General features: G+C 50.8%; 2 protein-coding genes across 5 annotated transcripts in view; both read left to right on the top strand.

Annotated features, from left to right (window-relative positions):
• Whrn (whirlin) overlaps positions 1-976 on the top strand; it is a 54,733-nt gene extending 53,757 nt beyond the window's left edge. For all 4 annotated transcript variants that reach the window (XM_090330493.1, XM_090330492.1, XM_090330491.1 and 1 more), the window contains one exon: positions 208-976. In XM_090330493.1, coding sequence (XP_090186619.1) covers positions 208-390 — 183 coding nt within the window. In that variant the 3' untranslated portion in view covers positions 391-976. The remainder of the gene's footprint in view (positions 1-207) is intronic.
• Positions 977-4,566: 3,590 nt separating this feature from the next.
• Positions 4,567-16,522, top strand: part of Akna (AT-hook transcription factor) — a 51,164-nt gene continuing 39,208 nt past the window's right edge. The window contains exon 1 of the mRNA XM_090330488.1: positions 4,567-4,615. The gene's annotated coding sequence lies outside the window, so the exon portion shown is untranslated. The remainder of the gene's footprint in view (positions 4,616-16,522) is intronic.

Genomic DNA, 16,522 nt, shown 5'->3' with positions numbered 1-16,522 from the left:
CTTGAGGTAGCCAGCAAAGAACGCCTGCCCTCTCTATCCTGTACCAGTGGACCAGGTCCAGTGCAGCACTCACATGCCCTTGGCCCTGCCCAGTGTCGGCTTCAGCCATGGTAGTGGAATCTAAATGGTAGCAGCAGGCTGCTCACTGGGTGCCAAAGCCCCCACCTCTCAGGCACCCTCCATGACTCTTCCTTGTTTCCTCTGCAGCGAGGGGGTTCGGCCCACAACTGTGGTCAGCTCAAGGTGGGCCACGTGATCCTCGAAGTGAATGGGCTGACACTTCGGGGCAAGGAGCACAGGGAGGCTGCCCGCATCATCGCTGAGGCCTTCAAGACCAAGGACCAGGACTACATCGATTTTCTGGTTACCGAGTTCAATGTGATGCTCTAGGGGCCCCCCCACTCCCAGGCCCATCCCTCCCCCTTCCTAGCCAATCAGGCTCTTGGAGGAGTCAGTGCTGCGTAGCCAGGGTACCAGACTAGCATCCTCTCTTCACCTGGACTGCTGGACCATGGAAGGTCAGGTCAGAATCTGTGTGTCCCAGGGCACAGTAGGCACTCAGTACAAGTGAAAGATAGGAAGGGAGGAAAGGAAGAGGGAGGACAGAATGTTCATTTCTCTTGGTTGGATGAGAGACACTGCTGTGTGGACAGTAAGTGAGACCCAGCCAGCCCCTAGGCACCTGCGCATTGGCATAAAGTGAGGTCACCGGATTCCCAGCACCCCTTCCCACTAGGGGACTTCTTGCAGGACCTCCATTGCACAGAGAGGCATCTAAGTCACCCACTCACACCTTCCAGCCTCCCAGCTCCTTATCCTCTGGCTATTTATTTATTTCCCTCCCCTGCACTCCGGGAACACCTAGGCCCCAGCTTCCTGTTGTACCCCTAGCCTATCCCAGAGGCCTTGCAGGTGACCAGTGTATTTATATAGAGAGCTTATGACTTTAATTTTTCAATAAAGAAATCTAAATAGGGTTTGTGGTCAGCGGACTGTGTGTATGCCTGCAGGGCTGGGCTTTTGATTGTTTCTTGTGGAGAGAAATGGGATTGTGAGGGTAGGACAGAAGTGGGGCTCAGAACATTGCACACGAGCACCCCAAGGCCTTCCTCTTGTGGCTCAGTTGGAGGTGTACGTGACAGGCTGATTGGGATACTTGAGTGTCACCTGCATCTGACACCTAACGAAAGATTGGGGGGTAAAACTTAAATACATATGTACAGATGGTATTCGCACACTAAGTCCCACAGGTGTGTCGTGGGACAGAACATAACAATCCACAGGAATGTTCGAATCCCATGCTGGAGGGTCTTGGGTGGGTTCCCATGAGGGAACTCTGAGACCTGGATTTGTAAACAAATGACTCATTAAGAAAGGACACAGAGAAAAGGAGGTCATGGAACCAGGGGATTCTAGGCAGGGTCTCCAGAAGCCAGCTTCAGGGGACCCAAATCTAAGAGAGAGACCTAGAATTGTTTCCATTCCTGGCCAGAAGCTGGGTGATTCTGCCTGTCCAGGCTTACTGGCCCAGCAGCGGAGGTCAGAGGTGGGTGGCAACAATTGGGCAGGGAGTGGGCAGAAAGCACAGGGTGGCAAAATGTGGCTTGTGTGGCCTCAGATAACACCAGTGCCATTCCCTTCTATCCCCAGGAAGAGCTTAAGACCATCAGTTCCTTGGGCATGTTCCTTGGGCTCCTTTAGCCATAAGCAATTTTCTGTCTACCAGAGACCAAAGCTACAAACTCCCCCAGGTACCCCAGAAGGCCCAAGCACCTCACAAAGGGCTGCTTTCCCTTTTCTTCCACACATAGTCTGCCAGCTTGTGCTCTCTCCCTGTTTCATCAGGGAGAGACCTCAGACTTCCTGGCATCAGATTCTAGTTCAAATCCTCTGGAGTCAGAGACAGGTGATTTCCCTGGAACCTTTCTTGGTTAAGGTGTCTTAGTTGGCTGAATAACAGCCTCTCCTCCCTCACCCCCGAAGATGGCCATGTTGATACACCTGGAGCCTGTGCAGGTTGCCTTATGTGACAACAGAGTTGTAGCTATGAGGTGCTGGATGATCTTGATTTGAGCGCAGTCCCTGTCGTCACAAGACCCCCTACAAGATGGAGGCAGAGCCAAGCCCAGTGGCCCCTACTTGTAATCCTAGCCACCTGAGAGGCGGAGACAAAGGGTCATGATTTCAAGATAGCCTGGGCAACCAATCAAAAAGCTGGATGTTTGGTATGTGTCTGTATTCTCAGCTCTGTGGGAAGGGAAGTACAATAGGAGTGCTGAGATTCAGATTAGACTGGGCATAAATATGTGACTCAAGTGAAAGAGAACCTGCCAGCAAACACAAAGCCCTGAGTTCAACCTCCTGATCATACACACACACACACACACACACACACACACACACACACACACACACACACACACACACACACACACACACACACACAAGAGACAGAGGGCTGGATGCTTATGGCTCATACCTGTAATCCTAGCTACTCAGGAAGCTGAGATCTGAGGATCAAGATAACCCTGGCAGTAAAGTCCACAAGACTCTAATGAACCACCAGGAAACCAGAAGTAGAAATGTGGCTCAAAGTGGGAGAGGGCTAGCCTTGAGCAAAAAAGCTCAGGGACAGCACCCAGGCCCTGGGTAAAAGTTCCAAGAACCACCACCACAACAACAAAGCAACAGAGAGGTAGAGGGAATTTGACACAGAGAAGGGGTTGTGATGGTGGGTGAAGCTGGGGGGAGGAGAAATCAGAAACATACTTTGATGATGATAAAAATGCGCACCTAAGCCATGGAATGTAGGCAGCCTTTAGAAACTGAAAAGTCCAGGAAACAAATCCACACTCCCTCTGCCCACCCCAGTGGCTCTAGAAGGAAATTGCCCTATGGGTCTGATTTCAGAATCCCAAACACTGTGAGAGAACAAATGTATGTTGTTTGAAGCAACAACTACAGGCAGTGTTTGCCCCAGCAGCTGTAGGAAACCGGAAAGGGATACCATGAGGACACATTACTTACCTTAGAGGGGATAGGATGTCCTGTGGAGCCATAGCAGCAGGCTCGGGAAGCCCTAAGGTCCTGATTCTGGGTATGATATTATGAAGGAAGAAGGAGGAGCCTGGTCTTTGGGAGTGCCCTAGGCCCTGTATGTCTGTCCTCCCCAAACTGGGCTATTCCTGGATAGCCACAGGAATTTTACACTAGCCGCTGACCTGCTGTGTGATCAGAAGTGTGTCACCCCTGTATCAAATCTACTATATTCCTACTTGGCTCAACCGCAGGGGGTCAGGCATTGTGCTGTGAGTGTGTAGTTTCTGGAACTTTTGTTTCCTAAATTTTGGCCTGGGCCTGCTGTGGTTAGTTAGGTGTTCACCAGTGAAGTCTTAAACTCCAATTTTCCCCTTCCAGTGGGTTTCTTAAGTCCCCAGATGCCTCTGTGACTGAGCTGGAAGGGTTAACTTTGAGCCAGGTGTAAAGAGGAGACAGTGGGCAGAAGGTGAGCAGTTATCTCTGAGGTAGGGAGCTGCCCCAGCTGAGTTATCTTAGATATCTGATGCCCCTTGACAGGGGAGAAAGGGAGGTGAGGGGTGTGATAGCCCAGATGGGAGGAATGCAAGAACAGAGAACCAGGCAAATCTCAGCATCCCATTCTTAGATCAAATTTTCCTTTGCTGGGAAACCTTGGTTAAGTCAGTTAACTCTTCTGAGCCCCAGTTTGCATGTCCTTGTACAGGAAACAAAATGTTGACCTAACATGTAGGTTAAAGTATCAATTAGCTGAACTGTTTGGCCCTGACACCAGAGGCCCCTTGGAGATTACCTGTTGTTGTGTTACAGCTAAGTTGGTGATAATGCCGTGAGGACTTGGTAACTGGGGGCAGGCTGGGAGAGCTCTGCCAGAAGGAGAGAACTGAGGGGGTAGGCGAGCACAGTACACAGCTAGATGAGAATTCGGGACAAGTCACTTCCTGTCATGATGATGTTGAATTAGTACTTATATGAAGCTGAAAGATGTGTATTTAGTAAGCAGCCCATTGGTCTGTGTGTCACTGCCTTTCTAATACTCCTTGCACCTAGACAGCCTGCCAAGGTTTCCAGGCTTGTCTAATAGTGGCTGGAAATAGAAGATAATGTGAGGTTGAGGTCATCAGGGTTAAAATTGCATCTGCATACAGTGGCCTGACACAACATAGTGAGCTCTCAAGAAAAGTATTGTCATGGTTATAAAGCAGTCGGCTTCTGCCAAGAAAGTTTGTGATTTCTTCCTCCTCCCCGTTCTCTAGACTTCACATATCACCGGTAGCCTCCAGGCTTCAGTCTGTCCATCCTCCATAGGGTGGATTTCTAGCGCGCTTGACATTTGCAGTCCTGGGCATGCTAGCCAGCTCCGGAAAGTCCGGGGGCGGGGCTCAGACAGCCGCGTCTCTACGATTGGTGGATCTTCCTGAGGCTCCGCCCACCAAGGCCCTCCTCCGGAGTTGGTACGGCCCGCCCTAGGGTATTATGCAAAGCAGATGCGCCCCGCCCTGCCCGCGGATTGGAGGCCTTTGTCTGCCGCTCAAGTCCAGGAAACTAGAGCGCGCGCAGCGGTGGTGGTGGCGAGCAGGTGGGTGCGGGCGCGGCGCGTCTCCGTGGGTCACCGAGACTCAGTTTCTCCGGCGCAGAGAGTGGGGCGCGAGGCTGTTGGGCTCCACTGCACAGGGGCGGAGCCGCTTGCCGTCTCGAGCCCCACGCGCGCGGGGAGGACATGGATTGCGGCTCCGGGAATGGGAGGGACCTGGGCTCGCCAGGATCCGATAGAGCGTGGGGTCTCGACTCCGGAGCGGGGACCCCGAGTGTGTGTGGGGAGCTCCTGCGGATTGCTGGATTTCCAGGCTCCACCCCTCCGGTCTCAGTCTCCACCTCTGCATCAGGGGGGGCGTTGGCTTGTGGTCGCCGGGAGCGAAGGGGTCTCGGGGGAGCCGGAGTGGTTCTGGGCCGCGGCCCGCGGGCTGAGCCGGGGCCGGAGGCGGGGCTCGAGTTGCTGGGGTGACTGTGGCTTTTCTGCAGCTCGGGGATTTGTATGAGATTTGGTTCACCCGGCAACTGCCAGGCAGCTCGGAGCCGCGCGCCCTCCCCGGACGCCCAACGCAAGTTTCTTTTCCTCTTTTTTTTTTCTTGGCTGTATGGGAAGCCGGGGCGGGGGGGGGGGGGGGGAGAGCCAGGACCGACTTAGGGTGGGCAGGCTCGACCGCGATTGGACCCGGAACTAGCTGCAACAAATAACTGCAGTCCCCTCTTGCTAAACTGGAGGAGAGGGCAAGAGATGAGGCGCGGCTGGCCCCAGGGCGCACGGCAGAAAGGAGGCGCACAGCCGCCGCCCCCTCTCCCCCCAGTTAAATGGGGGCCCTGCGGACAGAGCCCGAGCCTGGTTGTTCTGTGACCTTGAATGAGACTCTCTCTATGCCCCTTGTTTGGCTTTAATTGAAAGAAACGACTAGGTGTCACCTAGGTTAAGTTGCTGGTAACAAAACCCAGGTATCTTAGAGTGGAAAAGAGAAGCTGTGACAGGCCGCTGTGAAAAGAGACGTTGTTCCTGCCCTCTAGAAGAAGAAATTGGCTAAATTTAAGGTGTGGGGAGCTGAGCTGAGGTTAGATACATGAAGGGACTTCCCAAAAGAAGTTTCCAGATTGCTTCTGTGAAGTTGATGGGGTTTTGTTTGGGCAGCTTTTTTAAGGCAACAATAACTGCCTGTGGGCTTTTTGGGGTCCAAGTCTGGTTTACTCAACCCCTCCCTCCCCCCAGGAGGAGCCTGCGGTGTTCTGGGCAGCCTGATCTTTGCGGGAGGGAGAAGGTACCCCAAAGTGGCCTACGCTCCCAGAAACCAGCTGGTTTGCATTTGAATCATGTGACCCAGACTTTCTTGCAATGAGATTTCATCAGTTTGCATGGTCTACCCATCAGAATCCACCACAGAGTCAGGGAGGGGCTGAGGCACTGCCTCCAGTGTTCCTTTCCAGAGACATCGCAGTGGCCTCCTGAGGGCTGAGTGTGATGTGATGAAGTCTCCATTGGACCTTCCCAGGGCCATAGCTGTCAGTGTTTCCTCCACCCTGGGTGGTGGGAAACAATCTGGGGGTCATAGGCCCATTCTGATTCCAGAAGCCTCAACTTTCACCCTCATTAAAATGGGCACAGTAAGGTCTCATGTAGGGATGCAGAAACCCAGTGTGTGAGAAAGGAAAGTGAATGGTGGCAGTAACACCGTAGCTAATTATACTAGTGTCTGTTTCAGCCAGCCACTGTGCCAGGGCCTTAACTGTAAGGGGTGCAGATTGGGAAGGCAGGCACTCTCATCTGTCTCATCACCTCAGTGCCCAGTACACAACCCTGTTAGATTCTGCTAGGTTCATGGCATTATCAGGAAGTGAATGTTACTGTCATGGTTGTACAGGTGAAAAGCTAGAGGTGAAGCCACTTGCTTAAAATGACACAGCTCTTGAGGTTAGGAGGTCTTGGGGTGTGTGCTGTGTTCGGTAGTACTGTGTTGGTAACTTAAAATTGGCCACAGTAACCAGGCACGGTGGCTCACACCTGTAATCCTAGCTGCTCAGGAGGCTGCGATCTGAGGATCAAGGTTCAAAGCCAGCCTGAGCACTACAAAACCCTAGAGATTCTTATCTTCAATTAATTACCAAAAATTGGAAGTGGCTCTGTGGCTCAAGGAGTAGGGCACTAGCCTTGAGCTGAAGAGCTCAGGGACAGTGCCCAGGCCCAGAGTTCAAGTCCCACGACCATTAAAAAAAAAATTGGCCACAGTAAAGTCGTTTATACTAGCCAGGGCCTTGGTACCTCATATCTATAATACTAGCCACTCTGGAGGCTGAGATCTGAGGATCAGGTTTCAAAGTCAGCTTGGACAGGAAAGAGGAATATCTATGAGAGTCTTATCTCCAGAAAAGCAGAAGTGGTACTGTGGCTCAAAGTGGTGGTGCTAGCCTTGAGCAAAAGAAGCTCTGGGACAGAGCCCAGGCCCTTAGTTCAAGCCCCAGGACAGGGACCAGCATGCTTGTGCACACACACTACATACACACACACACACACACACACACACACACACACACACACACTTCTCCCCCCCACAGATATTTACACTAGAAGAATTGGTAAATACCACAAGTCAAGTCTCCTTCCTTCCTTCCCCAACCCCCTCCGCCTCTCTCTCTTTCTGTCTCTTGCTGTATGCCACTGGACATATAGCTCAGTGCTTGATTGTTTACCTGGGCATCAGGCCATGAATTTAACCCCAGCACTAAAGTTGTAGGGATGTGGGGGTATGCAACGGTCAGTAGGAGTGAAAGTCCAGTCTTACTTGTCTAAGGTAGTGGGAGTTAGGGGTTTCTGGTGGCACAGGCACCTCAGGGGGACCCCATGGTGGCTGCTGAGGCATGACTGAGAAGCGTTCACCTCACAGCTCAGTCCTCTACACGCCCAGATGGATAGCCCCCACATTGGGAGCAGGCCCCGACAAGCCCAAATTCCAGGCCTCCCAGTGATGTAGACACTTGTGGTCTTTAAGCAGGACCATATTGGTCAGAATGGGGCCCTAAGAACATTACCTGTGCAGAGCTGGAGAGTGGACAGCAGGGGAGGCTGGACGATGCTGACCTCAGCCCTCTCTGCCCTGGCAACACAGCCTCTTCAGTGCTAGCATGGTCCTGCTGCTGTGTGTAACATATCTGTATTCCAGAGACTCTGAAACAACAGCTGATCTTCTGTGGGCGGGCCCCTGCCCTCCTGCCCAAAGCCTGGCATTTTACACTCCTGGCTCTTCTCCATCCAGTCTACAGACCCATCTGCCAAGTGTCAGTCAAATCCCAGCCAGGTGATCACAAGAGTCCCCAGCTCCTCTGAGCCTTGCCAGCATCCCTGCCCCTCCTCCCCATCCTCAGCCTGATTTGTAAGAAGGGCTGGGATCAAGGCCAGGACAGGATGCCCAGCTGCCTGTCTCTTGTGGTTCTTGAACCATACAAAGGAATCGACGGGGGGTGGGGTGGGAAGAGGAACCTCTACTCTGTCCTCCTGAGTAAAAGGGCTCATCTAGAGAGTAATGCTTTATTTTCAGATGCAGATCAGACTGCCTCATATGTGCTGTATGATTTAGGGCAAGTCATGTAACCTCTCTGAGTCTTTCAGGACACTTATCCCAGGTCACACAGGTTGGTCCTTAGGCCTTTCCTCCCTAAGCCAGGTTTCCCATGTTCTTCTGGACCCACCCGACTTCTCATGGCTCATCATACCTACCTCCCTGTGGGATTTAACCACAGAGGGAAGCCAGCCACCTGGGCGAGAAGTTGGGCAGCCGTAGGAAGATCTGTCTCTCCCCTGAAGAAGAGGGCAAGGAACTTGAGAGGTGGGACACCTGGTCCCCCTAGATGGCTGAGAAGCAGTGGCCCCATCATCCCTCTAGGCCCGAGGACACGGTATGAAGGTTGACCTGCACGATGTCTCCTTGTCTGCCCATCAAGGCCCAGAAGTCAGGGAGCTACTTGAGAGCCATAGGTGGTGGGGGGAAGAGGGGGTTGATGCTGGGCAGGTGGGTAGTGAGAATGCATGAGAAATGCCATGTGGCTTAGTGCAGCAGGACCTGGGGCTGAGAGAATGAGCTGCTGCGGGGCCGGCTAGGTGCCTAGGTGGAGTGGAGGGCGGGCACTCAGGCACCGATCCTCCAGTGTTGAAGGCTCTACCAGCACTCACCAGCTTTGGGACCTGGAGCACTTTGCTTGGGTTGTAAGGGCCTCCTTGTGCCCATCTGCAAAGTGGGTACATCCTACCATCTTGCTGGATGATCAGGGCTGTGGGTAAGGCACAGACAACTCTCTGGGCTTAGTGGGCCATTTCTGATGTATGTTAGCCTGTGCGGGGCCCTGGGGACATAGTGGTGAAGGCACCAGTTCCCACACGAATGAAGACTGTCCTCTAAGGACAAAGGAGCATGAACAGAGGAAGGCGGGGGGTGGGGGGGCGCGGAAAGGAGCCGGGTGGCAGGGAGAAGAAGGCTGGATGATCCAGGAGCCATGGGGTAAGGCATGCCTGCCACCTGGTATTGCTGGCAGTGCCACCCAAGCTAATGACCAGGGTGGGCACATAAATGACAGGGTGTCAGGGAAGCCTGCCTCCTATACAATGGCTTCCAGTAACACCAAAGCTGTGGGAGGGGCTTTGATGGGGTTTGGCTCTGTTCCATGGAGGGTTTCCTGGAGAGCCCGTCACTCAGATATGGGTGAGAGGCAGGGAAAGGGTAGAATAGTTGGATGGTTACTGGAACAAGGGCCCTGGATCTGTCAGATCCTCACCAGCTGACCTTGGAAGAGTTCATTCATTCATTCACTCACTCATTCTTTGAACACATTCTTCAGCCCTTGAACCCCAGGTGTTTGGTTTAAGGAGAGATATTCAGATTTAGCCCTTGGTATAGATTAGGGCTCAACCTAGTTCAGGCAGGGTCTCAGGTAGTTTGTGAAATAGTTCATTGCCTCATGAAACCCCAGCAGTACCCTGTGTGGTAGCTCCATTTTACAGATCAGAAAACTGAGGCATCAGGAGGTGAAACTTCAGAAGTCACAGGGCTGGCAGAAGATGGGGCTAGGATTGAACCCAGGTCCCTATGACTCTTAAGAGTCTGTGTTCCTTCCCTTATGGGTAGATCCTCAGTTGGCTGCCCAGCAGGTTCTGGGCAACTCAGGCACTGATCTTCTACTTTTTCTCCTGCTTCCTTGACTTAGACTCTTTGGATTGATTTGGGGCAGAGTTGGAATCAGGGCTTGCAGGTCCTGTGTGCGCCAGAGCCCCATTTCTGCATCTCCCACTTTCGCCTACTCTGCTTCAGTACTCAGCCTGCCTGTACCTGACTATACACTACAACCTGCCTCACAATAGGAGTGCCGCTGTTAATCAGAACTGACAGTTCTCATCCTGGTTGAATTGCCCAAGAACTGTTACCTGGGTGGCGGGGCTCCAGGTGAAAGTCACAAGAGGAGGCTTCTGCCTGGCCCTTGGGTACCAAGTTCTTGAGGTTGTCACAGAATTTGAGGACACATCGAAGCAGAGACCAATAAAGTTGATAAGTGAAGGAAAGGTAGAGTACATACCCAGCTGCAGATGCAGACACATCTGCTAACAGGTACAATCATCAGTGTTTACGTTGAAAAAGTAGGTTGGGCTTTGGCGCAGATTTTCCTTAGGATAAATGTTCTTTGTTCTAACACCCTGCCGCCTTACTGTTTTTTGTTTTTGCTTGAACTCAGAGCCTCAGCACTGCCCTTTGACTTTTTCAAGGCTAGAGCTCTACCACTTGAGCCACAGCATCACTTCTGGCTTTTTCTACATATGTGGTACCGAGAAATCAAACCAGGGTCTTCATACATGCTAGGCAAGCACTCTACTGCTAGGCCAAACTCCCAGCCTGCCTTGCTGTTTACTCCGTTACATTGATCTTGATGGCCTGCTCAACTTGGTCATTGGTGTCATTTGGATTTCCCTTCCAATCTGAGTCCTTTCAAGGCAAGTGTTCTTCTTTGAGGTTAATGTTTTTTTTTTTCCTTTTTTTTTTTTTTTTGGCCAGTCCTGGGCTTGAGCTCAGGGCCTGAGCACTGTCCTTGGACTTTCTCAAGGCCAGAGCTCTGCCATTTGAGCCTCAGCACCATTTCTGGCTTTTTTCTATATATGTGGTACCGAGGAATCGAACCCGGGTCTTCGTGCATGCTAGGCAAACACTCTACCACTAGGCCAAACTCCCAGCCGAGGTTAATGTTTTTCTTAGCAAACACTTCTTGTGCCCAAAGGGGTCCTTTTCCCAGAGTAGGTGTCTCTTTTAAGATTTTTCTTGCTCAGTCTGCTAATCATCAGGGCAGGAGTGCAAGGTCAGAGGGGGGAAGAAAACTATTCTCTTTTCCTTTTTACTGAATGTTGCAGCTTACACGAGAATGTGAAGCTTCCAACAGAAACAGTGCTTCTGTGTTTTCAATCACACTGTTCATCAGTACAGGATTTATCACTAAATTCCTGGTTGCTGTTTTCTGGATCTCATTTTCCACTCACAGTGAGTGAGTGGTATCCAGAGGAGATGGTGAGAATCATGACAGCCTTTCTGAGATGCTGAATATCGCAGCTGGAAGGGTAGAAATGAGCATTATGTCTGGGTCTATTGTACAGAGGGGTACTGGTAAAGCTGAGAGCCTCACCCACAGTCACACAGGGTTGAGGAGAACCAGGAGAGAGAGGCTACGGAAGGAGCTCCCAGAAACAGGGAGCAGGCCAGAAGGCTGCAGAATCCTCTTCCAGACCCTGTATGATGTGTGGCCTTGGCCACGCCTCTGCCTTGTTTGGGCTTCAGGCCTCTGCTCTCCATCTGGAGGATATGGTTGAGATGATCCCAGATCCCAGACATCAGGACTTTCCTGGCAGCACAGCCCCCAAGGGGTTAAGCTCTGGCTCTGTAGTAGGCAAGCCCCCTCCTTCTGGGAAACACTTGTAGGAAATCTGGCTGGGCGCTTCCTGCTAGGTGGAGGAGGAGGAGGAGGCCTCAGCTGCAGGGGCGGGAGAAGGGGGAGCCATGCTGCTTTGGGAACCACAGCTTGGGCTGGCAGAACAGCCTGGAGGCGGGCCAGGGCGCGATGGAGGCTGGGGGCTCCCCAGGTTCGGAACAAAGACCTCAGAAGCTGGTCGTCTGAGCCTTAGCCCACAGGACAATGGTGGAGGCCCAAGGAGGTAAGCAAACTGACCAGAAGTGGGGAGAGGGGCAGCAGGAAGGGAGCAGGGAACTCTCAGTGACAATCTCCTCCAGGAAGTGGCGGCTACACACACAGCTGCGTGGGCCGGGGATTCTGCCCACCCTCAGAGGCAGTTCACTTTGTGTTCTCATGGACTTGAACAAGCGTTGATCCCTCTCTGTGCTTGGAACGCCCTCTTCTTTTTTTTTTTCCCCGAAGATTTCTTTATGGAGATTAAGTAACATCATATATTCTGTAGTACTGTGGCAGTTATACTCCGCTAAGGTCACAAACATTCACCTTGATAGGCATCATCATTCTAATCTACAAAGCTTATGAATAACAAAAAATACAAAAACTTCAAGTTCTACTTAAGGAAAAAAAAAGTTTAGGTCTTCGAATATTAACAATAAAACTATTTCTTCCAGATGTACATTTCTTTCCCTTTGCTTAGTATCAGCTGTTGCCTCTTTCTCTCTCATTCCTTCCCTCCCACACTGCCCTGGAGTTGTTTAGTTCACGTTCGTCAATGCCTAGTTCCCGATTGCTGCAGGTTTTCGTCCTCTTTCCACTGATTCTGTGCCTCTTCCACCTTTCCTCAGCTGTGCACGTTTATATATCATATATGAGGTAAAGATACAGAGTCATCTAAAAACAATAAGACAAGTTAAGAAGAGGTCCTTTGTTTCCTTATTTTTAGGATTCTTTTCAGTGTGTGTTATTTTATGTGTATCTGAAGAGGTGCTTGGGTATTACAACTCAGTATTTTCTCCTGAAACGTCCTCTTTTGGTCTCATTGTGTATGGGTATCTTGAGTCCTGTTTACTTCATCATGTCTCTCGTGTCTTGTTGCATTTTTAAATCTAACATCCGCATATCTAAGAAACGAAGCACCATTTGTCTCTGAATGCCATTGTCCTTTCTGATGGCTGTGTAAAATTCCAATGTACATAGGTACCACATTTTTTGTATCCATTCATCTGTAGTGGGGCATCTGGGTTGTTTCCATCTCTTGGCTATTGTGGACAGTGCAGCAATGAACATGGCTGTGCAGGTGTCCTTATCATATCCTGAGTTATGATGCTCAGGGTAAATGCCGAGGAGTGGTATGGCTGGGTCGTAGGGAAGGTCTATGTCTAGTTTTTTTGAGGAACCTCCAGACTGCTTTCTAGAGTGAGTGTATTAGTTTACATTCCCACCAGCAGGGCAGTAGGGTTCTTCTTTTTCCACATTCTCGCCAACATTTGTTGTCTAAATTCAGAATGTTGGCCATTCTGACTGGTGTAAGATGGTATCTCAGGGTTGTTTTTATTTGTATTTCTTTTATGGCCAGGGATTATGAACACTTTTATCTCATCTTCTGAGAAGTCTCTCTTGAGCTCCCTTGCCCATTTAGTAATTGGTTTATTAGATTTGGAGGGAGAATTAGTCATTTGAGCTCGGTGTATATGATGGATATTACGCCTTTCTCTGACCAGAGGTGGGGAGAGGGGCCACAGGAAGGGAGCAGGGGACTCTCAGGGACAGTCTCCTCCAGGAAGTGGCCGCCACACACACACAACTGTGTGGGCCCAGGGATTCTGTCCATCCTCAGAGGCAGTTCACTTTCTGTTCTCATGGACTTGAATAAGCTGGTAAATATCCTCTCTCAATTGATTTGCTATTTTTCTGTTTTAGTAGCTAGTCTTCACCTGTGAAGAAACTTTTTATTTATTTATTTATTTTTGTCATAGGTCATGGGGCTTGAACTCTAGGCCTGGGCACTGTCCCTGAGCTCTTCAGCTCAAGACTACCACCCTACCCCTTGAGCCATAGCACTACTTCTGCTTTTAATTGGAGGTAAGAGTCTCACCGACTTCAGTTAGTGCCCGGGCTGGCTTTGAACTGAGATCCTCAGATCTTAGCCTCCTAAGTAGCTAGGATTACAAGTATGAGCCACCATGCTTGATGGAAACTTTATTTTTGTGTAGTCCCATTTGTCCAGTCTCTCTACAATCTGTTGTGACCCTGGGACTCTGTTCAGGAAGTTCCTGCCTGTGCCTATGAGTTCTGTCTCTCCTACTCTGTCTTGCAGTAGTTTTAGAGTTTCAGGTCTGATGTTGAGGTCTCTGATCCATTTTGAGTTGGTGTTAGCACACATAGCGAGGCTAGGATCCACTTTTAGTTTTCTGCATGTGGCTGCCCCATTTTTCAAGCACCAATAGTTGAAGAGGCTGTTTTTTTTCTAATCTCTTCCATTGATCTTTGGGTCTATTTTTACATCAATGCCATGTTGTTTTTGTTATTATAGCTCTATAGTAGAGCTCAAAATCTGGTATTATGATATTTCCTGCATTGCTTCTTTTGCCTAGAATTGTTTTAGTTATTCTAGGTCTTTTGTTGTCGCATATGAATTTTTAGATTGTTTCCTCTATTTCAGTAAAGAATGTCATTGGAATTTTGATGGGGATTGCATGGAATTTGTAAATCATTTTTGGCAATATGGCCATTTTGACAGTATTGATTCTACCTATGCTTGAACATGGAAGGTCTTTCCATTTCCTGGTGTCCTTTGATTTCTTTCTTTAGATTTTTATAGTTTTCATTAAATAGATCTTTTACATCTTTGGTTACATTAATTCCCAGATACTTGATGCTTTTGAGGCTATTGCAAATGGGGTTGTTTCCATGATTTCCTTTTCTGTACATTGTTAGCATACAGTAAGGCTACTGATTTTTGTGGGTTAATTTTGGATCCTGCTACTTTGCCGAAATGATTTACTAGTTCTAGGAGTTTGGGAGTGGAGATTTGTGGGTCATGGAATGCCCTTTTCTTATGGAGAGTTCATGCCTGGGTTTTTGAGGGACCGCAGAGACATTTAGGAATGGGAAGCAGGCAGTACTGCTCCCCCCCACCCCCCGCCAGGAGTGGCCCTGCTGCCTGGACAGCTCAGCCTTCAAGATTGGGGGACCAGAGCCCAGCTCCTTTTCTTCCACGCTGGCCTTCCATTTAGTCTCTCATAGACCAAGATCTGTGCTTTGCTAGCCACCAAGCTACTTATGGGGGATGGGAGGGGAGGAGTAAGGGTTGTCTTCCTGCCCCTGCCAATCTGATAGCTGTTGGTTTTATAGTCACAACATCCTGGCTTAGAGCCAGGTCACACTTCCTGGTTATAGAGTCTTAGAGGAGCCTGCCCCATCCTCGTGCCTCAGTTTCCTCATGGACCAGTTGTCAGTGTGTGTGGAGGGTGGGGGGGAGGGGGAGGGGCGCTTGCTGGACAGCCCCGGTGGGATGGGAAGGAATTTCCAAGTGCCAGAGGAGTCAGCAGTGGGCTTCCTGGTGGCTTGGAGCCTGAAGGTCTGAGCTGAGCAGCTGCACCAGAGAAGGGAGGGGCCTCTGGTTGGGTATAGAGGTATGGGGCGGCCTATGCAGGAACTGAAAAGAGACCGCAGAGGTCTGACCGTTGTTGAGAGCCCAGGTCAGGGCAGCAAGGGGAGGGACAGAGGAAGTGCTGGTAGATTTCCCCAGGAGATAGGGGACCCTAATCTCTCCACCCCCAGGTCTTTGGTCTTCTTGCACCCCATGCTCCAGTTTGTGGCAGGAATTCTCCACTAGCACCCACTGGTGCCCTGTGAAGGTGGCCTGGACCTCCTTGTCTTTCATGTAGCTTTTGAGGACCCCCATCCCATGGTCCCCGAGAAGTCCGGATCTCTCAGCCTATACCTTGCCTTGTCAGGTCACTGAAGGCCCTCCTCGTCATCTCCCACTTTGTTGCTCAAGCCTGCACTGAAGCCTTTTCCTCTTCCTCCAGGGACCCTGTGGCTGTGCTCCCCTGCTGACTGGCATTCCGAAAGCTTTGGCTCATTTCCGTGTCCCTAGTGCTCCAGCAGTGCCTGGCACGTAGGAAGGGTATGGAAAGTGGACTTGTACCCACAGGGTGCTCCACATGTATCTTGAAGGATGACAGTTCTGAGCCGCGCCCCTTGGGAACTGAGTCAGGGGAACCTCAAAGTTCATTTGTCCTGACCTGCCTGACCCCAGCCTCTATTACAGCTTTGTCTCTCAGCCTGACACAGGCACACGGTTGGCATTAATGTCCATTTGTTGTCTAGATGACTGGCAGGTCCTGGGCTTTGTGGCACGGAAGGCGGTGGCTTGTCAGAGGATCCTGCTCAGGACAGGACAGGATCACAGGTCTAGGGACAAGCGACGCTGCAGGTAGCTGAGGCTGCCTCTGCTGTGTGGTGGCCTCTGATCACAGTGAGGTTTCTGAGAACACTGAGTCTTCTGGAAAGACAGACACTTCCTCTTTGGGCACACAGAGGCCTCTGTGAGGGGCAGGCTCCTCTACAGTGGGGCTAGAAAACAAAACAAAACAAAAAACAGTGCTTTGAGGAGTCAGAGAAACCGCACACCTCCCCTCTCCCCCCTCCAGCCTTCCTCAGCAGAGACTGCAGGAAAAAAGCACCAGCCAATCTCTGGCAATCCCCCCAACACCTGCCTGAGGTCTGGCTCCAGTGCAGATTTCCGGAGCTCTGTGTGGGCACTGAAGCCTGGCTCACTGCAGTGGGTGCTGTCATCTGCAAGCTTAGAGGTTCTTTCTCCCTGGAGACCCCTCTAACCATGTCTAGCAGGGTCACAGACAGGCATGGGTATCTCACACCTGTAATGCTTGCTACTCAGGAGGCTGAGCTCTGAGGCTCCAGGTTCAAAGTCTGCTCTGTCAGAAGACTTATCTCTGATTAACCACCAGAAATTCAGAAGTGCAGTTATGGTTTCAAG

The sequence above is a fragment of the Megascapheus bottae genome, chromosome 3, assembly GCF_031878675.1.
Source record: "Megascapheus bottae isolate mThoBot1 chromosome 3, mThoBot2.hap1, whole genome shotgun sequence".
In the NCBI taxonomy this organism is placed as follows: domain Eukaryota; kingdom Metazoa; phylum Chordata; class Mammalia; order Rodentia; family Geomyidae; genus Megascapheus; species Megascapheus bottae.
This window is presented reverse-complemented; position numbering and strand designations above follow the sequence as displayed.